Source organism: Penicillium argentinense, assembly GCF_028826775.1.
Source record: "Penicillium argentinense strain IBT 30761 chromosome Unknown utg000004l_segment0_segment0, whole genome shotgun sequence".
Lineage (NCBI taxonomy): Eukaryota > Fungi > Ascomycota > Eurotiomycetes > Eurotiales > Aspergillaceae > Penicillium > Penicillium argentinense.
Genome location: NW_026622663.1, coordinates 1,836,192 through 1,859,683, shown reverse-complemented (window position 1 = coordinate 1,859,683; position 23,492 = coordinate 1,836,192). Strand labels below are relative to the sequence as shown.

Sequence of the window (23,492 nt, the reverse complement as noted above, 5' to 3'; positions counted from 1 at the left end):
ATCAACAGTCTAACTGCCTTAGTGCCAGTCATTGAGGCTGAAACCAGATAAAGCCATAAAGCCGGTGAATGCCACAGAATCGAGCATCAGGATTGGCACGCTCGTGAGAAGGACCACGTTTCGCTGCCTTGGAGCTGAAGGTAATGAAGGCTAGAATGCAAGTCACGACGAGTCTCGGATCCGGGAAATGAGCACAAGCCACAGCCTTAGCAGCTTTATGGCGACGGTGGAAAGTATGCAGAGCTCAGGGCGCAAGCTGTTTCGTCGCTCCGTAACTTGGATCAGTCCTCACAACTCCGAACCGACGCTAACTCCTCACAAGCTTATTTTTTTCGGCGATAATATTTTGGGACGTGCTCAGCCTCTTTGGCTTGGCGTTGTTGATGTTGCGAAGTTAGCGCGGAGGGGCCTCGTACGGCATTGTCTTGCTTCTTATTGGCTCGGTCGTATTTCGAAGGGGCCGGCAACGTGGGTACGAAGCATGGCGGCACCAAACCTTGTACTAGATGCGATTTTGCGAGGATACTATTCTTGTAAACTGGGTTGTTTCGAAATAATGGATCGCTAGTCATTACCGATTATGTGGGAGCCTGATTGCGGGATGGCTGTCCGGAGATATTGGTTCCGGTGGCTTTTTGGCTCGCGGGAGTGTATACTTGGGATTAAGGCTGCCAAAATAATGTCTTCTTCCTCAACATTAACAGATCTGAGCGGTTAGGATCGAATTAAATATGCCGAGAAAAGAGGATTGCGATGAAGATGACGGTGGACGCAAAAAGAACTTGAAGATAAACTCCGCCTGCAGGTAACGTTTCCGATGAATCACATGATCGCGCGTCTGAGGCTTCTCATCAGATTGCGACATTAACACGCCGATGTTTAGAGAGATTGGAATCCTGTAAATCTTCTTTTATACACGAGAGAAATTGAATCAAGTATATCCACAACTAAATGTGCTAAACTGGCCGACCGGATTTGAATTGCAAGATGCCTTATTACGCGTCAAGAAACACACGAAGCTAGAAGAGTGTAGAGAAAACAGCCAGGTTGGTTGGCGCCAGGTGACTAGATGGTAGGCAAGAGGGACTTACGTAGGATACGTGTATTCTCGTAAAAACAAGATTAACGCTTGAAGAACTCCAAGCGTATTGGTCTCTAGGTGAGGGGTCTTATACCCATAGTTTTGACCGCTCGTTCTGATTCGGTTATGCACACGATTCTGCCAGTTATCTAGGCAGTAATGATCACAGTGACTTTTTCCTTGACATATATAGATTTGTTAGAAGTTAAGACGGTTCAACACCTAACTTCTAAGGCTGCGATCAGATTCACCTGATCAATTGGCTAGGACTCGAGATTCATCGGAGGGTCGGCCCCCAGATGAGAAGAAAGGCGAACCATCCTACCTTAAAGCGTGCCCCTCATTGGCATTTACAGTAGAACCATTTACGAGAGTTGGCGAGATTTGTGCGCGACGATGTGCATATAGCTGCAATAACTCCGCAGGATAGGGGGTGGGGAACACACAATAATTATCTCCGCTTTATTGCTTTGACGAAAGATCTACACTGCATACATACATCGCAGAGGCCTCACGATCTGATCCGCAAATTAGTGAAATGAAAGCATTAATTTCTTCTACAATCGATATTTCAATATTATGATCCTTGATTCTCAGCCAGCCTTTCAAGCAAAAGCAAGATATAAAACGCTGAAAAGTCAGGCACTCTCAATAACTCAACCCTAACAATCTGTTTTCTTCCAAAGCCTGGATTACTACAGCGTGGCCTACTTCTCAACATGCATATCCGATCCTCTACCTTCGGTCTTGTCGTCCTTATCTTTGTCACCCTTAGCCACGCATTTGTGGACCCAACATGCACAAAAATGAAGGATGCGCTAAAAGAAAATCCTGACAAGATTTTCCACCACTTCCAGGAACTCGTCTGCGATAAAGGGAAATACAAACCCAAGGTATCCAATTATGAAAAATGGGCCGACAAGAATGCGGTACAACCTATGATCAAGAAGGTGATGAAGGATATGGGTCTTCCGGACAAGGAATCGATCTTGCAGAAACTCGCCAAGCAAGTTGTTAAGGTGGTCAAAACAAAATGCAAGAAATACGTGACCGTGAATCTCTGCCAAGATCCTGAGACACTTGAGGGATTTGGTGCGTGCTTAAAAGATAACCTTTTGCCCGTCGTTATGGAGAATATCGGCGGACTGATGCCGCTCGTCTCTGAACCGATGTGCAAAAAGGAGTTCGCGTATCTGCAAAAAGATGAATTGTGGGACAAAGTCATTCCTTCCTATATGTTCAAATATGCTGCAGTCTGCAAGAAACTTAACTGTAAGTATAACATACCATGCAATGCGATTCGGGGAAGCAATTTGCCGGCAATGCCGTTACAAAGCTATGTCAAGAGTGTCATGGCTATCTTTTCATTCGGATGATTAACATCATGTCTAGGAAAATCTACTGGTCTGGTACGACGCCTGCTCGAAGATCACACGACAAATTTGCAGACGAAGCCAAGGGGACGGTTATATCCACTGCGACGCAATAAGGAAGCTTGATAAGCTAGGGGTTGTACCCAGTATCTACCAGGAGGAAAATTTGTCCGAGTCAATTGCCTAAAGGATACCAACCCTGTTCCATCAAAGTACTATCTATACTCATATCAGGGCAGGAAGGGAAGATATACAATGACGCTCATTCATTTACCTAATGTACTTCGCGACCAAATTCAATTGTTACTTGGATAACACATTTGATTGAATTCACGAACCCCTGGTCTCCATCTTACAACCAGGGAAGCTTCCTTTACAACAAGCCTCCCTGGCGCTCTATCTGGCGTGCCTACGAGCCTACTCTGAAGTCTCGGAGTCGTACAGAGCTAACTCGCAAAGCTCAAGCCCAGTAAAACCCTAAATTCCTTGTCGAGTGGAAAAAATTCGATATGCTAACCAGATTATCCGAGGATTTCAAGTGTAAGTCATGTAAATGGATTTGGAGATAATTTTTTACATATTGCAATAGGCGATCTGAAAATAAGAATCGAAGCTCTCTTGCACAATATGCACCAGCAACTTGAATCCACAGAATACGATTCGAGGCATGACAAAACGTCTCCTCTCTTATTCAAAATCCATTTGTTTGAGATGCGGACATATCTCTATACGCCTAGTAACCCACATTGTGAAGTCACGCTGTCCTTATTGAAATACCATTTGTGGTCAACAGCAAATGATATGCACCGCAGGATACAGATAGCGGAGTACTTCGAAGTTCTGGGAACGTTTCGCTCTGGCCATCTTGGAATTGGCTTCAAGGATTTTTTGTCTCGGCCGTTGCTCACCGCATGTTTCGTGCTAGAACGGATTCAAATCTCTACTGTGATGCTGCGGATAGGTGCCCATTACAGCAAAGGCTAGAGACACTTGAAAAAGCAGCTCAGACAATGATCGAAAATGTGAAAGGTCTGGAACTATATCCCCTCCATCAGTCCAAAAGTAAACTAGAAAATTGTGAACACTCGTGGTTTTGCTGCTTTACTTGGGCAAAACTGGTGAACCGTACTTCAACTAAGAAAGCATCAATTAACCAATTTCACCCCTGTCAATCCTCCTTCCACCACTCCACATACTCCCACCTCTGAACAACCTCCCCCTCAGGCCCATAAGGCCTAAACAAAAGGACACTTCCGCAATCTCGCCAAACCTCAAATTTTCGCGAAACTGCAACGGATCCACAACCCTCCACTCATCCTTCACCACCCTCTCTTCAACAGGCAAATGCCAAAGAGGCCCCTCCTCTACCTCCATAATCCGCTGCGCAACCGCTGAATGCCGCGGATTTTCCCATCCACCTTGACAATTTGGAAAGTCGACTATTGATCGGATTGCACGTCGTCGGAGAAGTGGGTATCGGCATTTATACGCGGTCCAGTAGAGGGCTGGTGTGACAGGGGCTTCGAGGAAGAAGGGGCGTTTCATGGCTGATGTGTCGATTCGTTTGCTCATAGCGATCATTTTCTTCGGCGCTTTCGATGTTTTTCTCGTAGTCGGATAGGTGCTCGTCGTATTCTATTTCGTATTTGGATGTACATTTTGAGACCCAGAAGTGGGAGACATGGTATTCGATTGTTAGGGAGGGGGGCGCGGGGGTCGCGGTTGCCGGCTTTCTTGGGTGGTTTAGCTAGGAAATTCTGGTAGGCTGCGTGCCAATGGTGGAAGTCGTTTAGGAAGCGTTGTTGTTTCTAGGCTAGCTCAGGAGATATATCTTTGACTCCGAAATTGTCGGGTCGAACTTCTTGAACAAAGGATAGTGCGCGAAGCTTGATGTTGGTAATGGTGTCGCGGGCCTGTGTGATGTTTTCAAAATATAGATCCTCTTCCAGTAGTGGTGAAGGGGCTGTTGGGTCTTCGGATGGTATCTCTGGGATTCGAAGTTGGCGGCCGGATAGAGTGATTTGTAGGTTCATTCTATAGAAGAACTGAAAAAGTTCTCGATCAAACGTAGTCTGTGTTGCTGTTTATTTTGGCGGTTGAATAGAAGCACATTTCAGTCGAGATAAGAGGATTTGAACGCCTCCTTCCACATGGTCCATTGCCCGGTTCGAGTTCGAATGAAGCACCTCGAGGCAGGTGAATAACGCGCAAGTAATGAGAATCAAGTCAATATTTTGATCATGTGGGTTCTGGATTTGCTCGCGGAAGCTCTGGATGGCTTTACTATATTGCTGTAGAGCAAAATTCTCGGTTGTCTTCTCGCCAGGAGCTCGAAGTGCATACTGCTCATAAGCAGCACCCACAGCCGCAGCCGCGTGTCGAATCGTAGGATGCTGATGAGTCAACTGAGAAAGAAACCGGTCCCAACAGTCGGAAGGAAAGAAGCCCGATAGTATTCCAGTGGCCTCTGAGCAGAAGAACTGGACGTCTTGGCGCTCTTCACGGATGCCGGGGATCAAAAAAGGCGGTTATCTGCACCTGCGGTCCACGCTATTTGCTGGGGAGAAGTCTTGTTGATCTCTGCTTGGAGTTGATTCTGCGAGGCCTAGGAGTATCCGTCGCACTTTCAGCCGGTGCGAGTGCATTGGTAGCATTCGGGCTTCTCTTCTCCACATTTGACATGCCGGATTCTGGAGGTGTTAGCGAGGACTTTCCTGAGATGACGGACCCCTGTTGCAAAAGCTTGGCCACTATATTACCTATTTGCAGGTAATGCAGCCCTTCTTAGACTTGGGTGGGCTTGCTCGTCGGTGTTGGATCTGCATGGTGGGATCACGTCAGCGGCCAAGCAGGGTGGGGTTACGACAGCGTCAATCAGAGTTGAATTTGTATTCGAAGAGCCTGTAGGGGTCGTAAATTTGGGTGTTTCAAATGAGACTGATATAGTCCCACCGCATGGCAGTCCGTTCACGGTCACTGTCCGACAGTCGTGGGGGTGAGGCATAATTCAAGCCTGATTCTTGGCCCCCAACTCTGCGGTGTAAGCAAACACGCCCTGATTGAGATCGACTTGCTGCCAGCGATCTTCGGGCTGAAATTCAGAGACTTCATCACACTTCTCTACGATCTGCCAAGAATGTGGTAGTTTTGCTGTGTGTGTGTTCCCCCCACATTATTTGGTTCTTGGGAGTATACCCGAACCAAAATGACAGTGGTTAACTTTCGGAAGCGTAAACATGGCAGCTATCACTCGTAGCACATTCGATAGAGACAGCTACCATAGGAGCTTCGGAGATCAAAAAACTAACAGACCTCTCGCATTCCAAGCAATTCCCTGCAGCGAGGATTTTCAACAGCATGCAAGGAGTGCCCCTAGTATCTCAGTCAAGAAGCAAAAACAAACACCCCTGAACATGTGACCAAGGGATGGCCAGGGGTATAAAGACCCCCATCAACCCGCCGCTCTGCCTCTTCTTTTCTTTCTTCTTCATACTTACCTTGTTTGGGTGGCCGCGATCATGAAGGCGGTCCACCACAGTTGGGTCCCTGCATTGCACAGCGCGGAGGACCTGTCTGTCCAAGGGCCTTCTGGGTCCTTGGGAGGCATATTCTTTGGCACTTTCCATTCTGTGGATTCTCTTTTTCATCATGCCAGAGTCAGCGACTTGGGCTTGAAGAAGAAGCATCGGTGTAGTGGAATAGTTCTAGTGTAGTGATGTAGTAAGTTCTTCTGTGAGATTGCAGGATGTTATTGCCCGCAAGTCGTGCTGATCCCGTATTGCATGCGTCGTTCGACTACCCTCACATTCCATCCATGGCTAGTGGCACGCGGTACCCAATGTGAGCTACTGATGGAATTCTTCAGGCATTGACATGGTCAATCCATAGTGCAATCGAAAGCTCTCACTTTCGTTCCCTTCCCTGCCTGCTTGAGACGGGTATAACGCCAACTCCCGCGTGTAGTGTGGTCTAGATGCCATCCAACAGAACAACACATCGTAAAGAAAACCGAAACTTGGCTACATGAGAATAATACGAGACGTCAATGAAATATGATTCAAGGTATAATCGCAACATAGAACTAAAAAACCAGCTCCACCGTGGGTATTCTGAAACAATCATAGAGAACAAGGACAGCCGCATCCCCTCACGACCAAACCGTATCTAAACAGAAAAAAACAACCCGAAGAAAAACCAAAAAAGATTATCACGCAAGCTGACGCTCAATATTTCTGGGACCAGTCAAAAGAGAAGGCGGAATGGGCGAGACATTCCGGAAAACATGCGGCTCATGAGATCCGGGTCGAGGAGGCGGGGGTGGAGGGGGCGGAGGAGGCCGACCGAATCCAGGATGTTGAGGGTAGGGTTGTGTAAAAGGATGAGGCGGCATGTGGTGACCAGGGACTCCGCCGACAGCCAGACGATTAAAGTCACCAGGTAATTGTTGGTGTTGCGGGTAGCAGTGTTGCGGGTGCTGATTTGGGTCGGCGTAGCCCATCGAGCGGGGAGGTTCACCGGGGAGAGAAACGAGAGAGGCGCCGAGTGTTCGAGCGATGTCGTCGAGGGTTACTTCCATCGGCGAGATGTAGGTGGTGTTGCTCCTTGCAGACCAGGCGAGGACGTGACCGCAGACGCGGCCGGTTGAGCGGTCGAATACCCATGCTCCGGAGTCGCCGGGGGCTGTTGGAGACAAGTAGTGTTAGCTTGCGTGTCTTTACTAGATGAATACATGGTGTTCGTGACGGTGATCTTTATAAGATTTACCAACTTAGGGAAGAACAGGAAGGTGTGTGACAAAACAAGACAAAGGGTATCTAATTAAGGATCGTATACGACATAATCATGAATCTGCGGTGCCGGTCTTACCTCCGAAGTTCCCGTTCACACAAAAGCTCGTGGAAAACGAATGTCGGCCATGTAGCTTGACCAGCGTCATTGCTTTGGATATCTGGCCCGTTTGGAGCCCGCTTGTCCGTCCGCGACAGTGGACTGATAGACCACCTAGCTCCTCCATTCGGGCTACCTGGCTGAGAAATATTGGGGGAGGTGGCGGCATTCCTGGTCGAAGTAGAAGAGGGGGGTTGTTCTCCATGATAATGTTGCGGGGGTCCATTCGTGCCTCATCGACTTTAATCAAAGCCCAGTCTATCTCGTGCTTGATACCCTTCCGCGTCCAACGACGGACGCCCGATGAGGCGTGAACATATCCCAGAGAGTGAGAGGCAAGATGTTCATCGTCGCGGTCTTCTGGGGTTGGAAAGAAGTCATCGTGAACATCGTCGATGGCGGGTTGGGTGACCAAAAGGCGAGGCTCTTCGCCGGGCTCAATGCCGGCAGTGTCACCAATGGACGCGGCGTCATCGTCGTCGTCAAAGCCACCATCGATGGACTCATCGTCCGAGGAGTCGTCATCTGATAACCAGTATTCATCATCGCCTCCATCACCTCCTAAAGACAAGGATGCATCATCACCATCTTCTCCATCCGATATCTCAAATTCGAATGAAGGTTCATCGTCGGCATAGGTGTAGTTAAGGTCGTGATGGGCGGCAACGCTGGATGGATCCCCAGGCCAAGTACCAGCAGATCTGGATGGGGCTTCTGGTTCATCATCTCCCTGGCCCTCATCATCACTGGGCGCTTCAAGCATATGATGCACGGTTAATCCATAAGGCTGGCCATCAACCAGGACGGCGCCACCATAAGAAACCGGAGGCAGATGTTCCTCATTCTGGAAGGCGCCGATGGAGGCACCACACAGGGGCTGTTGCTGGTAGCACGGGTTCAACTCTCGCTGGCGAAACGGGATTTCGTTGGATCCGTTAGGACGTGTCTTAGCGGGTCTGCGCTTCTTCTTGCGAGGGACTTTAGATCGTTCGATGTCTCCCCGGAGGACGATGAGGTCCCAGTCATCTCGACCAAGAGGGAAATGTTTCTTCAGTGCTTGCCGAACCTTTTTGACACTAGCACAGGTGACACAGATGGTTGTGCGTGCCGTTTCAGCGGACTCTCCGGTCATCATGAGGGTAGCGCCGCAGGACTCATTTGACTCTTTCAGAATCTTCTGCAGGAGTCGGCTTAGTCGTGGCATCATCTGGAAGTTCCATTCCTGCAAGTGTTCATCTGGGATCTCAAGATGAGGAAGTCTCTTCACAGTGCGCTTCTTGGCTGGCTTATCCATGTTCCTTTCCTCGGCCATCGCACTCCACTCGCACGCGGGGATGGTGGGAAGCTGTTTATCGAGGTTGGCCGGCTCACGAGTAGGCATCCAGGCGCTGGGCTGGGCGGGGGCATGGGTTGGCTCGGGGGTCGGAACAAGCGCGAGAGGCAAACAGTCATCCAGTTCTTCTGCTGGAGGTGCTCCAAAGATGTCGATGCGGCAGCACGACCAGAGTATCTTGCTGATGGTGTAGAGGAAGTTCATGGAGAAGGAGAAGATACCGTCAGGATCAGACAGATCCAACACAGGGTAGTGATAGATCTGAGGCACGCGGAGACCAAGATCGGTCATGGGCTGCGTCGACAGATGAAAGTTGGGTGCATCCAGGCAAAGCTGCACGGCTTGCATGTACCCGTTTCCACACTTTGGCGCAAGCTTCTTGACATAAAGATCCTCAACACGGTGCTTGAACCACGACCTGTCGTACTTCATCTTCCAAAGCTGCTTGACTGGTGCCCATAGTCCAATCTCCAACAACACAAGGCCAAGAGAATAGAGATCATACGCCCAAGCCGCATCATCCTCCAGAGATCTCTTGTCCTCTGGGTGTCGGTACATGGCACTCGAGACTGGCTCCGGCGTAGGACCATCGCATGAATAGCGAGCAGGGGAGGTTAAGTAAGGGCGACGCATATCGGGGGCCAGTCCACTGTCGTCATTGTTCGCATCGGTCCGGCCGGGGAAGAAAATGACATTGCTGCTATTGATATTACCATGAACGGCATTCTGGCTTCGGAGATGCAGAGCGGACATCAACAGATCATAGGCCAGGCGGAACCGAGTTTCAAGGTTTGGCATCCGCTTCTCGCGATAGTCTTCTGCGGAAGGCAGCATAGCAACGAGAGGAACGGGTTTGAGCTCTTTCAATAGATCGCTGGGGTTTCGTAAAAAGGGGAAATAATCGACGGGCATTTGGTAAAGGAAGGCGTAGCGGGCATTAGGTTCATCAAGGGTGTAGCCGATGAAGCGCAGAAGACCTAGATGGGCGATCCTGGCATTCTGCAGCAACTGGTCGAGGGAGTGCTGGAGCTTCTCCAATCGCGAACTGTTAGAGTCCATCTGAGAATTGACCATCACAGGCATGAACTCGACCAGCACCGAGACATGCGAGTCCTTTATGGAACTAAGCAAGTATGGGGAAGCAGAGGTCTTCAGTCGACCGACCGCTCGGGAGTTCGACGAGGCCGCAATTGGTTCATAGGGAGGTGGACAGTTGTCATGGGCGGTGCCGTAGAGTTGTAGGGCGGATCGCTCAATAACGAGGGAGCTGGTAGGAACAAAGGGATTGTTGTAGTCGCGTTGCGAGGCGGAGGGCGAGTAGGTGAAAGGATCGTAGAGGGATTTGGGACTCTGAACTTTCTCCTTGGATCCGGAGAAGGAGCCATGAGAAGCGTCATAAAGAGAGACAGCGTTCGGTCGAGGTCGTCGAGTGCTGGCGCTACCGCTGTGCTTGTTCGAGGACATGCTGGAAGCCATTGTCCGCCGCGAGCTGGACAGATCGTAAAGGGTATCAATGCATGCTGTGAGATCGCTGAGGATCGTCTTTGATCGGCTGATATCCCTTTCGGTCCATTGGGTCTTGAGCGGCCGGGTCCCGAGGGTATCCTTCGATGGCAAATCCACCTTGCGCTCCTTTGAAGGGAGCAGTGGCGGGTCGATGTGCTGCACTCGCTCGGCCTCGTTCAGGAGATCCTGGATCGAGGACATCACACTCTCGACCACATCGCTGAAGCCGGCGGCAGTCAAGGACTCATCGATATCATTCGGCTGGGCGGCGCTGGCGTCACTCCAATCCAGGCCCCACGCTAGCAGGCGGTCCCGCTGCTTCTGGAAGCTTTGGTGTAGGGCAACGAGTTCGGGGTCGTCGATGGCTTTCGAGGCGGTGGTGACGCTTTCGCAGGAGGTCTTGGTATCGGTATAGAGCTTGGTGAGGCGCCTCTGGAGAAAGCCGCCTCCAGCTCCTCCGTGGCGCAAAACGGACATCGTGAGCGATAGCGATTCGATAAGATCAGCCTCAATTGCTGGGGGATTCTTTAGATCAAATCGTCGAGGAGATCGGTCGCTGAGAGGTTAGAAGGCCATTGCTGGGAGTCGCGGAGGGGCAAAGAAAGCTGTGGATGGTGCGAGGAGAAAGAAGCGATCTTCCAACGGGTGCCTGGCCGACTTCAGTCTCCAGCGTTGCGGTGCACGTCGGTCGTCGCTGCTCGTTCGGGAATCCTGTTGCCTAACCAATCAGCACCGCGCACCGCGGGGACAGTGGGTCACGTGGCAGGCATAGCGATGAGGTAAGTCAGGCAGCCGCATTTTTACTAAATTTAGAGGTCAGGTGACCTCACGCATTTATACTACTATTCCCTAGGCGAATGTAAAGAGTATAGAGGACTAGTGGCCTATGCTAGCGCACCTACAGAACAGGGGAGCACACTGCCAGGGAGAGAAGGTGTAGGCGATCATGATCATACCAGGCGGAGCCCTGAGCAAGGGTCCTGCTCCTGGAGTCATCGATTGTGCAATTCTATTGTACAAAATTCCCCACTCTGGGGCAGGAGAAGAAATAGCTTAAACTACTAATTGCCCCCGTGGTAGGGACTAAGGCTCATTGGGAGCCGACTGGAGCTACGGAGGCGACTCATGCCGTCATCATCGGCCGCGAGACCCCTACGTGGGGGGGCCGGGGCTCAGTGTAGTTGTGCAACCGCTCGCCGATCAGGTAAACCTCGTCACGGAGCTCGTTGCGCCAGGCGGCCAGGCGCCGCAGACTACGACGAGTCATCCACGCGTCCAGCACGATCATGAGGGTCGCGGGGTATGCATAGCGGTAGATGTGCGACTGCGCCTCGACGTGTGCGTAAAACACGGTCCAACGGGCAATGCCTCCTAGCGTCAACGGGACAGCTACGGCGGCGGTGGTAAAGAGCAGCAGCGGCAGAATGAGGGCCTTGGTCGCGATGCGAACGTTTGGCGAGAAATACCCGTTGGGGAAGATTGCATTAAACACCGCCGTCGCTGCAGAATGAGGGTCCCGGGGATTCCGCACAAACAGCTTGATCGCCAACTGGACCCAGAGCACTCCGAGCGTCCAATCCTGGACCACATGCACGACGTGTGACTCTCCATCCCCGAGCAAGGTGTGGGCGGGGATGAGGATGTACAATTCAGTCAGGAGCGCAAAGAGCAGTGGGATCACGATGGTAAAAACAGTGGCGACATAGAGCAGGCGGGCGACATCCAGAGCAAATCCAACACCCAGTTGGACGAGCTGACCAGGAGGTCGCAAGATTGCGCCAGGATTCTCACGCACCGTTTGAATTCCTTGGTAGCAGCAGTAGACAAAGTAAGCCAGGCTGCCACACGCGCACACTCCACTCGAGAAGGCGTAGATGTCGTTCACGGGTGCTGAGCTGGAGAGGAAGAATGCGATGATCCGGCGGCCAATGACGAGGGGGACAATGGTTGTGCCTACCCCAGTGGTGGCAGCAAACAGCCAGATGAGGAGGATGAACGCTGCAATACGAGTCCGGAAGAAAGGGGGGATGTAAACCTTGGTAAATGAAGTGTTGAAGCGGCCATGCAGGCCATCCGGAGCATCATACCGCCCGTCGGTTCGCAGATTATTTTCGGTGACTTCCAGGAAAACTTGGGTGCCTTTCGGGATGCGAACCTGGTCCGAAGCAGGGGCTCGGACATATCGGCCGTCGCGCAAAAAGTAGGCATCAAGGTTCTCCGTCTCTGCGGAAACATGTTCCACCGATCCAACGACGGGATGTTCCCAGTCACCCTCGCTTCCCGAAAGAAGAGCCCACCAGGTTTTGCGGACGTGGTGGCCCTCTTCCTCTGGGTGGCGTTCGGAGAAAAAGAAATTGCTGAGACGCAGGAAATGTGCACACTTGTGGAACCACCAGTCATACAAGTCGTGTAACCCATCCGAAGGCTTGACGGATTGGAGCGCCCACGGCATGACGAAGTTGTAGAATAAGAGGTCGATAGGGAACTCCAGCATGGGAGCGGTTGCAGACCAGTGAATCGGGAGGATCCCATCAAAGGCAAAAAAAAGGCCCCAGACCACGCCGCCGAGACAGACAATCACGAGAGCACCATACACCAGAGCACTAAATCCTATTTTGCGCAACTGAGTAGTGATGCTGCGCTCGAGAACATCCCGAATAGGGTGGAATGTCGGATCATCCGGGTCGCGGATGAAATCTCAATGGAAGTCAGAACTAGTAGTTTAAGGGTTAATATCAAGGGTACTTACAAAGGACACCGCTTCGCAGAATTTTGCGGCACATGGACACGAAGAGTGCGAAATGGAACATGTAGCATGTGCCGATGAACCAGTGCACGAAAAGAGACGTGAGTGGGGAAGCAACCGTAAACGCGATACGCGATGCAACTGTGGCGTCGGAAAACAGGGGGAGGAGCGCAATGTCGAGCAGAGTACCGCAATATAAAGGAAATACAATCATTTCGATGCCGATGATAAGTATAACCTTCATGACCCCGGCGGCCTGAAGTAGAACCTCGGCAACGATGCCTTCAGCCCGCTGCCCACGGTTCGTTCCACTGAGGAAGCCGGAGATGCGGAGATAGAGGAATCCCACGGCAGTGGCCAGGACATAACCCATCAAAATAGCAATGGCGCGGTCCTTGGTATCCCAGACCGCAAGATCGTAGTCAGCGGTCAGATTCGCCGATGCTGCATTGGCAGCAGTAGCATTCATCAGTTTCGCCCCAGGGCTGGAGGAAAATGAATACCGTGCGAAGTTGACGACAAGTTCTTGAACGTGATTTGCAGCTTGCTTAAGTTGGGCAAAGTCGAAACCAAACGAGAAAGCGCTCGGGACACCAAGGGTGGCTAGACGTAGCGGAAAGTCATGTAGGATGAACTTCATGATACCGTACACAGTGCTCACCAGGGCACTGATTCGGGTCTGGTGTAACTTCAGGGCCTGATGCGAAAGCACGGAGAACATGGGAATATCAGACTCGTGGAGGACCAGGAATGCTTTTACAACCTTGTTCAGGCGATTTGTGCTCGCATCAATCAAGGAAAGCGATGCACTAGTAACAGATCTGCCTCGTGGGATCCATTCTTCGAGGAACGCAAAGGAGCCGACGGGACCGAGGAGAGTCTTGAAAAGAAAGCTGAACCCAAAAAGGACATAGCCGACGACACCGACCAAAGTATCCAGAGCAATGTCGGCAATGAGAGTCACAATAGTCATCGGAACGCCAATGATCAGCTCGAGTGGGTTGGCGAGCAGAACAAGGGCAATTTTCCCCCAGAGGTAAGGAAGCCAAATTCCGATGGCGATTGTAAAGGCGATCAAAAGTGCACAGAAGACACCATTCTGCAAGAGTCCAAAGATTGGTCCTTGCATGCCGATGAGATCCATGATGCCCTCTAGATCGTCACCTTCGAGTTGGTCGTCCACATCGTTGTTGTTAACGTTATTTGGGGCTGGGTCGTCCTCATCGTTGATAACCACGACTTCTGCGCCCGGAAGCGGCACAAAGGGTTCTTCGAAATGCGGATCCTGAAGAACATGCCCATCGTTTTCTGGCTGGTGATCGTCACCATCAGTGCGGTGGAATGTGATATCACCCCAGAACCAGTGGATCAGTGTTTCGTAAAAGCTCCTGGGTGGTTGCTCTTCCCGCTGGGCGTACGCAGATGCGGCCTGGCTTTCCGTGTGAAGCCCGCCGTCTTCGTTCTGTGCGGTTTGTTCGTCAGAGCGGGCCTCGCGTTCCTCCAAGAACCAGTCGAGGTCTGCTTCGAGGCTCTCCATGTCTTGTTGTCGGAGGATCCGCAGCATTTCGTCTCGATCTCCAGCTGTATGGTCTGCGATGTTGGACAAGACCAAGCGAGCAAATTCCCTTCTTCCTTCGATTGAGGCTGCTCCCGGAACCTCATCGTTCAGCGCAGGAATCCGTTCTTCCAGAAGACGATCGTGGTGAGGCCAAATCGGCCGCTCGATCACTGGATGACCATCGTCGGATTCCGTCACATCGATCACTGGACGACCATCATCGGAGGAGTCCGTCAGAGAGGGCGCCGGTGATTGATTCGGATCGCGCGCGAGAATGTCGCCATGGACGTGTCCTGGGTCCTCGTGCTGCGCATTAGCGAAATCGGCACGAGGGTGGGCTGGGACAACGTCGGGGGGCGGTGGCTGATCCTCCTCGGGTCGATCATTATTGACCACATTATCAGCCAAGACCTGTAGTGCGGCTTCACGTTCGAGTTCGCCAATGTTGGCCAGCGGCTGCTGTTGCACCACCCACTCCCTGATGAGAAAAAGGAGAATGAATGCTACGACGACTAGAAGCGTGATAAGCTGACCTTCCAATGTGTCGATGATCATGTTGTTGATCGTCGGATAGGGCGTTAACGTGTTCAAAGTTTTGACGTCGGAAAGCCATGATGGGTATCGGGCCTTGGGGATGCTCGTGGTATTGTTTGGGCTTGATCCATCAAGACTAGCTCCACCTGTAAATGCAGGAATGAAGCTCGGAATCGCTTTCTTGATCAGGGCGAGCATGAGGGGATCTCCGCCATGGATCCCCGCCGTGGACAATTGGCCCGTAGGTGCAGACGCCGTAGCAGATTGAACCGCGCTGGAAACGATGGCACTGGCCGAGGAGAGCACCGAGGCAGCATCGGCCACGCTGCCATTGGTTGCCAACTGCGTCATGCCATCTTGAGCCGCCTGCGCCACGCGCTGTTGAGCAGCGGCTCCTGTGGCTGTCCAGTGGCCGTCTGCAAGCCAGAACAATACTCTCCAAATCGCCCGCATCGACCACGGGAGCCAGCCAAGCCAGACGAATGCAACCAGCAAGAACCTCATCCACGTCACGACGGTTTGAAAACATTGAATGGAAGCTTGTTTTATAAACAGCGGCGTCGGAAGGCGTTCGGGCATATTGGGGTCGTAAATCTTGGTGAACTGGAATTGTTTTCTGCAAAGCTCGCAGTGCTTTTTCTGGGAATGTGCCAGCCACTCCACCAGGCAGGTTTGATGGACAAACTTGATGCTACCACTGCATTTGCAGGGGTAGAATAGCGGCTCTTCGTCTGTGCCTTCGCCATGGCAGATGCGGCACGTATCCATATCTTCGAGACCTTTGTCCTTGTCACTGAACCTGGAGTCGTTCATCGGGTCCGGGAAGGGCGTCGCAGGGCGCGACAGGCCTGTCCCGAAATCCATGGTATCGTATCTCGTTGGGTTCGAGGGTCGTCGCGACCGAGATCAAGCGTTCGTCATTTCCTCGCTACCGGGGGAAACTCAGCGCGTGCGCGGGATGGTGGGTGGAAACCGGGAGGTGAGGATGCCAGGATGGACGGGCTAGAAATCAGAGATGCTGAGTCAGTTTGCGTCAGGTCGCTCTTGCTAGTTTTCTATCGGGACGCACCTTCTCCCTCTTTCTCCCTTTTTGCCTGGGCTTTGTTGTCTGGCAGCAGGTTGCGTGGTCGAGTCGGGCCTTCCGCCATCGCTCTTACCTACAAGATGAGTAATCATGTACATGTAATACCGCGATACCAAGTACCTCCCACTCATTCCTGTGCCTGTATGGGTATTCAGTGTACGCCATCAATACGCCGTGCCACCGCACCAGCTATGACCTCACCGTTTGCCCGCTCCCGTGACTGGCAGTACCTTATGAGCAGCTTGCTTTCAACCATACTTGGTGTTTCCCCAGCTTTCCGAGGTGCGGAGTCCTGAAGTGCCTGCCGAACCTTCGATCTAAATACCGATTGATGCGCTCACCCTTTTCTAGACTGTCTGCCTCGGAAGCACTCTGCGATCTGACCGCGGCCCGTGAATCTTGACTAGCGCCAAGCCGACGCGAACATTCCCGCCGAGCTCTTTCTTCCAACTTCCACTCGCTGCCCAGGGACCGGTGCAGATTTCGCGCCCCGATGAAGCAATAACCATTCCCCCAGACACTCGATCCCTTTGTTCCTCGACGCTAGACTCGCGCGACTCGAATTCTGTGGTCCGCAGTCCGTCCTCGCAACTTTACTCAAGGGTCGTGTCGCCCTGATCGACCGACGATAGCCAGCATGGCAGGCCAGGAAAATGGACATGTATCGGAGCCGGTGGTTAAGCAGGAGACACAGACAGTTCCTCGATTTTCAACACGCAGAAAAAGTCCTATCAGGTGGACATTAGGACTGGTCGTTCGGTAAGCTCACTTAACCGGCCCTTCTGCTCAATGAGCATAAAGCGCGACTAACCCCTGTTTTTCTGACTACAGGTTATGCATCTGGTATACCTTGCTCACACCATTTTTGCGGTGTCCTTCACGCCTATCTGATCTGACAGACTCGTCGCCGCGTGTCTGCAAGCCCTATCTGATCGCTCGGTCGCACATGGAACCATATGTCACGCCGTACTACGACACCTATGCGGCGCCCTATGTTGACCAGGCCCGCCCATACGTCGAAGTGTTCATCCAGCAGGTCTACACACCTGCGTCCAACGTCGCTAAGTCCGGCTATGAGAAGTATGGTGCCCCTGCCTGGCAGCATGCTCAAGCATATGGTGCGGCGCAATGGAAGGTCCAAGTGACGCCGCGCTTGGAAGCCGCCCAGGACAAGGCGCATAAGCTGTATCTGGCCGAAGTCGATCCATATGTCCAGCAGGGTGTCGCAGTGGTGTCGCCGTATTATCAAAAGGCCAGCAACGCCGCATTCACAGTTTACTGGGACCACCTGGTGCCCTTCTACACGCGTTCTCAGCCCTTTATCGGCAAGACCTATGCGACTGGTCAGGGTATCTTGACCACACAAGTCATGCCGGGGGCGCGCTACACTTGGTCCTCGGTGGTCTACTTCGCGAACAGCTCGCTATGGCCGCACGTTACTGGTCTGTACTCCGAGCAGGTTGAGCCCCAGCTAGTAAAGATTAGCCAGCGGCTGGCGAGTTACCGTGAGGGTAAGCGGCTCCGCGCGGTCATTGAGGATGTCGATGGCTCTACTACTGAGCAACCTGTATCTTCGACTGTCACCAGCTCTCAGCAGTCGCTTCGTCCTCCCACTAGCGTGGTCACCACTACTTCCACTAAGGGAACCCCATCCGTGCAGCCTACTCTTTCTCCCGAGGAAATTGCCAAGGAGGCTCGCAAGCGCATCGACTCGGATCTCGAGAGGTGGCAAGAGAAATTTGCCGTTGCCGCTAACCGAGGGATTGAGGACCTTGAGGGGCGAATCGAGGAAATCGTGACGGCTCTTATCGCGAGCAGTGCGAGCGGCCATGGTCAAAGCTTGTCCACAGCGCTCCAAGCGGTGGCATCCGGCCAGGTCGCCTCCACCAAACAGCGCATTAATGAGCTTGTGGAGTCCTTGCCCGAGGAGGATGCGCCGGAAGAAGAGCAAGCGGCCCGTGAAGAACTCGTCAGTGAGATTCGGACTTCTGCCATCTCAGTGAGGGATCGTGCTCACGCTCTCCGGGAGTGGTCCTTGTCTTTCGAGGATGAGCTCACACGCCGGGTTTTCGCTGCTATTGACTCCACTTTGGATGTTCTGGACAACATCCGTGACCTCGGCCTGCAAGAAATCGGCATGCGGTGGGCGTGGATGGACAATGTTACCTATAAAGACTGGGCAAGATATCATGCTCTCAAGGCGCAGCTCGACGACTGGCGTAGCGAGATACGGAAGGTGGGCATGAACCACCAATCGGTTGTCAACGCCAGGGCTGTGGCTTCCGAGATCTTGGATAGTGGCATGGATGTTGCTGAGAAAACCGCCACGGAACTGGTCCGACTCAAGGATGTTGGTAATTGGAAGATTGCCGCTCGCGAGGTGGGCGACAATTTCGAGACCCGAACTGAAGCTCCCCCGCCCCGCCCTAAGCCGCTGCAGGAAGAGGTCGAGGAGCCTGCTGAGACATCTGAAGTTGACTATGACGAGTCTTTGGAGGATTCTTCGGAGCCAGATGAGACTTCTCTGGGTCCTGAGGACACCACTTCGACAGCCAGTGATCAAGAAAATGAGACTCCCGAGCCAGAAAATTATTCACAGGATGAGAAGATGGACGCCGATGAAGCTTTTGAAGGTCTGCAAGGATCTGCCAAGCCTGCATTTGGCGTTGCTGCCGCAAATGCCAACTCCCGGCAGGAGCCCATTACCGATGAGGAGGATCAGGACCTTTTGCAAAATCTGGCGAACAAAGCTGGAAATGCTTATGACGATGCGAGCTCGGCTTTGGCTGACTCGACTTCTCAGGCAAAGGTTCTCTACGACATTGCCAAATCCCAAGTGATGGGACAGATGTCCCAATCCAGTGCCCCTGCCCACGCTCAAGTTTTGTCTTCTATCGAGTCCGCTTACCTTGGAGCCGTGAAATATGCTACCAAGGAATTTGAGGCGAAGCTCGGAAATGTAAAGGCTACGCCTACTCCGTCAGGTCCTCTCGCCCACATCTCTTCCGTTGCATCCTCCAGACTAAGTGAAGGCCTTAGTCTCGCCTCCGTTCAGCTGGCCCAAGTCCGACAGACCGAAGCCTCTACAAGCTCCGCCGGTTTCCAGCCTTTTGTCTTGGATGCGCAGCGCCGCTACTATGAGGCTGTTGGCCTGGCTCATGATCACTACACTGCCTTTGTGTCCACAGCATCCGAGGCAGTATATGGCATTCCCACACCCACTCCGGCCCCTCTTGGCTTCCAAGAGCTCATCGACGCGGCTGGATCCCAGTACTCCCTGGCCTCTTCATTGGCCTCCGCCAGCCTTGCCGCTGTGGTCGCCTCTGCAAGCTCCGTCGTTTCCTCGGCAGATGATGGCAAGGCGCAAGGCATTATTGACGACGCTTCTTCCCGCTACCATGCAGCCCTTACCGCCGCCTCTGCCTCCCTATCTCGGGCGTCTGTTTCGGCTAGCTCTGCCTTCTATGGAACCACCCCGGGACCTCTAGAGTCTCTCTCCTGCCAGGCCTCGGAGCACTGGGAAGCTCTTGTTTCTAAGGCTAGCGAACAGATCTATGGCACCCCTGAGCCGTACCTTCAGCAGGTTGTCCATGACCGCTTGCCTCAGTTCGAGGCTTTTCAGGACGTTGTTTCTGAACTCCTCGTCGGCAAGCAGCCTTCTTTCACTGAGAGTGTGCTGAGCAAGCTTCGTGTTGCATATGAAACCCCCTACCCGGCTGCCGCGGTGTCCTCTGCATCAAGCTACGTGGGTGAGGTCTACGGGTCGGCCTCCTCGACCGCCCAGGCATATGCCACACATGTGCCTAATGTTGAAGATGTCATGGAGAACGCCAACCAGCAACTCAGCTCAGCCGTCGAGGCTGCAGCCGATGCCTATTCCACTGCCTCCGTCCACGTGAGTGAGGCTGTCTACGGAAAGGAGTCTGGCTACGTTGATGTCGCCAAGGATGCCATCGAGGACATCCAGTCGAAGGCCAGCGCCGCAATTTACGGCGAGCCCGGAGCAGTGGAAAGCGCCACAAGCCACCTTGCCGCTGCCGTCGAGAGCGCCCAGTCCCAAATAGCTGATCTGGCATCTAGCGCAAACAGCGCTGCATCCGAAGCCGCCGAGACAGTTGCATCTCACGTCGAGGATACGACTAGCAGCATTAAGGCTGCTGCTTCTTCCAAGGATGAGCTGTAATGGATTGGCTTCGCGGATGCGATCTTTCTCTATACGTACAGTAGTCTGACAGTTTTTTTTGGGATAGTTTTTCTCTCTATTCCCTTTTGATGCCTTTCCTCCCTCTATCTTACCTGTCTTACACTAAGCTTTCTGTTCACTCACCTCGTTCCCATAGCGGGGCTTCACCATACCTGGGGCTATTGACGTTTTATTCCCCACATAGTTTGTCACGACGGCAATATGTTCATGACCGACAAGATGCACTTTATGTTTTGCTTTTTTTGGCTCTATGACATTTCGGTCTTTCGTCTTTTGGATTTACTGTTGTTCTCGGGCGTGCTTTTCGCAACGATGTAATCTTCAGTACATAAATCAAATGCGTTCTGGAAGTCACTCAGCTCGGTCAAGTGTTGTATTTCAAGTAGTTACACTAATGTATATCGTACTATTTTTTTTAGCTTGGGCTACACTACCTAGTGTGACACTCGTGGATTTATAGCATGACGCTTCAGAGTGTTTTTACTTTGCTTTTTGCACCAGTAGGCGTGTTTTTATTTTTCAGTTTTTGATCTGTATTATCTTACCGAGCGCATATAGATCAGCGGTCCGGCCCGATCAAAATATATCATGACTCGACTCTTCACGTCATAGTGTATGGATTTGTGTATTACTCCTTCCTTTTCTTCAGCCAAACGCGTAGAACATCAAATTATAGTCAAATTCTCAATCATACACCGGAATGCTGCCACTTTAATGCTACGCAATCGCCAATGCAGTATGGTCACCCAGAATCCCCTAGATAGTTTATATCACGTGACATCGATGGTACGATGTGGAGTGCCAATAAGCTTCATCCATTATCCCGTTACGACTGTATCAATACGCAGTAGCGCGATCAAATGTTCGATTGAATGTCCTGTGAAGGCGGGCTCGGAATATATTTCATAAAGAGCTTCCTTTTTGCTGAAAGCCTGTGTACGCATTGAATGTCATATTATCCTAAGGGCCATGCTAGCACGATTGCAAACAGCGTAGACGACCAAAAGTCCAAATCTACGTATTGTTGATATATGTATACTCTCAAACTAGAGGACTTCCACTTTCTAGCTTTCAAAAATCCACCAGAGATGTAATAGAGGCTGAAGGCGTCAGGTACTGAAAGTTGTGTTTGTCCTGTTTGGAACAAGAGGCAGTTTCAGTCACTTTCGAGGTGTAATCCTTCATTGAGTGTTGGAATCTGGCTGTCTCGAACCTTTCGGTATCACTCCAAGCCCTTCAAAACAAGCACACATCATCGAGATCGCGGCAGTGTGTTGAAAACAACAAACGTGATAAACATGCTGTATTTTTGGTATTGTATCTTCAACCCAGACATCCGCGCAGCCTTCCCGACTCCCTCAGGAAGTCCTGCCTCTCCCAGGCGCCGAGTTCGATCGTTTACATCCTCTGTTCTGCTTTATTCTGTCCCCGCCCCTCACTCAGCACCAAATCGACCGAAGTATATCGGAGTCGATGCCCAGTTTCCTGAACTAGCTTTCGATAATGGAGGCGAGGCCAACAAGAGGCTGAACTTGGCTGGAAGGTCTCGGTGCTACTCTCAAGATCAGTACTGATACGGCAATGAGGTATCCTGAATTGTCATTTCCGACGCACGCACGGTATTGGGAATGGAAAAGAGGGAAATAAAGTACTTGTCTTCATTACGGTATCAGTTGGTAAGTATTTCTCAGTTCGTAACGAATTCCTTTATTGTACATGTCTGACTCGCAATAAAAGTAACATGGCATAACGTTGAGCATCTGCCAATTCGAAGCCGACTATCGCATGCAATCTTCCGCAAATCAACGAACACCTCCATGCTTGGCTCCCCGTTTTTCCTTCTTCATCTGAGTCTTGCTCATAGGCGCATCATAGTCCGCTCCCTCAGCACCACCGCCCATACCCGCGAAGCCCTTCTTCACGCCCATGACAGTGGTATAAGCCAGATAAACAGAATACACGGGCACGACAACCCACAGCCACCAGGCTCGGTCATTGAAAAGACACACCGCAACCATGCAGCCCTGGGTCCAGTACAGCACATCCCACATGTACTCCGTCAGTCCAGTGGCATTGAGATCCTCACCCGCAGATCGGAGAGAGCCATCTTCGCTGTAATGGGGACGGCCTACTCGGTCTAGATAGTACTCAATGACGAGAGTTGGAACGGCGATGAGGAAGTATGGCTTAAGCGAGCGTGGCCGGGCAAAGACATAGTGCAGGGCAAGGAAGAGGAAATGTAGTGCCGCAGAGATAAGGTGGGTGCGAAAGAGAACGGCACTGTTGCGGGCCGCGAGGCTCTTGGCAGCTTTCTGCAGCAGAATGTCAGATCTGGGAGACATACAATGGATTGGATATGTCGAGACGAGGTACGTGATGTGGAATCCACTCGCAGCTACCTAGAGAAGCTTACCTGGGCCATTTTGAAGGGAAGGAACCGAGTGGGAAGGTCAGAGTCTTTGAGGGAGTCTGTTTGTTTGGTTGGCTGATGAACCTGGAAATGCGCCGGGGAATTTCAAAGACCCAGATTGACGACAATGCGGTTCATGCAGAGTGCAGCAAGTCTGGCAGGTCCAGCGGAGCTCGCGGCCTCCGCGATTGTTGCCCACCACAACCGGTGAGCGGCGGCAGAATCACTAGTTGAGCGATGCAACCAAAATAAGACGGCTCGACCTTCACGACCTTCACGAACACCGCGATCCCGAGCTCCCTCCACCTCCGCAATGAACCTGCACTAAAGCAGCGTGGGCGTTCCTCCTCGGCGACTTAGCTGCGCGTTCCCTGCTCCCATCTCCGTCACTCCCGCTCTTACCTTTTCCGGCCTCCGTTTACGTTTACATTCCTGGCCGCTGGCGTCCGATCGAGGTCGGGCTAGACTTCCTGCCTTCAGCACAAGGTCTTCTGTCGCTCGTGACTTTCCGGCAGACCCCAAGTTCATGTCGTGCGGCCGTTGATGGGCGGTTTTCCTTTGTCGTTGTTGACATCGCGTGTCCCCGCGTCTCGGACGGCGTCACCTAGGCAATCCGGCCTTTGAGCAAGCGTCAGTCTCGAAAGAGGCAGCAACGAAAGACTTACGATTTCAATCAACTGCAATAGCGCTCGAAATTACCTCTCAATATCCTACGATCCTTCGGTCCCGCCCTTCACGTTGCCTTGTCACCACGCGCGTTCAACCCCCCGCGCGCC

General features: G+C 52.1%; 6 protein-coding genes across 6 annotated transcripts; 2 read left to right on the top strand and 4 right to left on the bottom strand.

Moving 5' to 3' along the window:
* Positions 1 to 1,800: 1,800 nt before the first annotated feature.
* N7532_003604 (uncharacterized protein) lies at positions 1,801 to 2,570 on the top strand (the record flags this gene model as incomplete). Its single annotated transcript, XM_056616098.1, has 2 exons — positions 1,801 to 2,353; positions 2,530 to 2,570. 2 exons carry the CDS (start codon positions 1,801 to 1,803, stop codon positions 2,568 to 2,570), a joined length of 594 nt encoding a protein of 197 aa, XP_056476455.1.
* Positions 2,571 to 4,538: 1,968 nt separating this feature from the next.
* N7532_003603 (uncharacterized protein) lies at positions 4,539 to 5,136 on the bottom strand (the record flags this gene model as incomplete). The annotated part of the gene is made up of 2 exons (XM_056616097.1): positions 4,539 to 4,951; positions 5,079 to 5,136. 2 exons carry the CDS (start codon positions 5,134 to 5,136, stop codon positions 4,539 to 4,541), a joined length of 471 nt encoding a protein of 156 aa, XP_056476454.1.
* A 1,525-nt stretch (positions 5,137 to 6,661) lies between these two features.
* On the bottom strand, positions 6,662 to 10,657 carry N7532_003602 (uncharacterized protein; the record flags this gene model as incomplete). The annotated part of the gene is made up of 2 exons (XM_056616096.1): positions 6,662 to 7,134; positions 7,321 to 10,657. The coding sequence occupies 2 exons, from the start codon at positions 10,655 to 10,657 to the stop codon at positions 6,662 to 6,664; spliced, it is 3,810 nt and encodes a 1,269-aa protein (XP_056476453.1).
* Positions 10,658 to 11,303: 646 nt separating this feature from the next.
* N7532_003601 (E3 ubiquitin-protein ligase SSM4) lies at positions 11,304 to 15,882 on the bottom strand (the record flags this gene model as incomplete). The annotated part of the gene is made up of 2 exons (XM_056616095.1): positions 11,304 to 12,877; positions 12,930 to 15,882. The coding sequence occupies 2 exons, from the start codon at positions 15,880 to 15,882 to the stop codon at positions 11,304 to 11,306; spliced, it is 4,527 nt and encodes a 1,508-aa protein (XP_056476452.1).
* An 857-nt stretch (positions 15,883 to 16,739) lies between these two features.
* On the top strand, positions 16,740 to 20,285 carry N7532_003600 (uncharacterized protein; the record flags this gene model as incomplete). Its single annotated transcript, XM_056616094.1, has 2 exons — positions 16,740 to 16,861; positions 16,934 to 20,285. The coding sequence occupies 2 exons, from the start codon at positions 16,740 to 16,742 to the stop codon at positions 20,283 to 20,285; spliced, it is 3,474 nt and encodes a 1,157-aa protein (XP_056476451.1).
* A 1,823-nt stretch (positions 20,286 to 22,108) lies between these two features.
* On the bottom strand, positions 22,109 to 22,728 carry N7532_003599 (SND2/TMEM208 family protein; the record flags this gene model as incomplete). The annotated part of the gene is made up of 2 exons (XM_056616093.1): positions 22,109 to 22,618; positions 22,720 to 22,728. 2 exons carry the CDS (start codon positions 22,726 to 22,728, stop codon positions 22,109 to 22,111), a joined length of 519 nt encoding a protein of 172 aa, XP_056476450.1.
* Between the last annotated feature and the right edge of the window lie 764 nt (positions 22,729 to 23,492).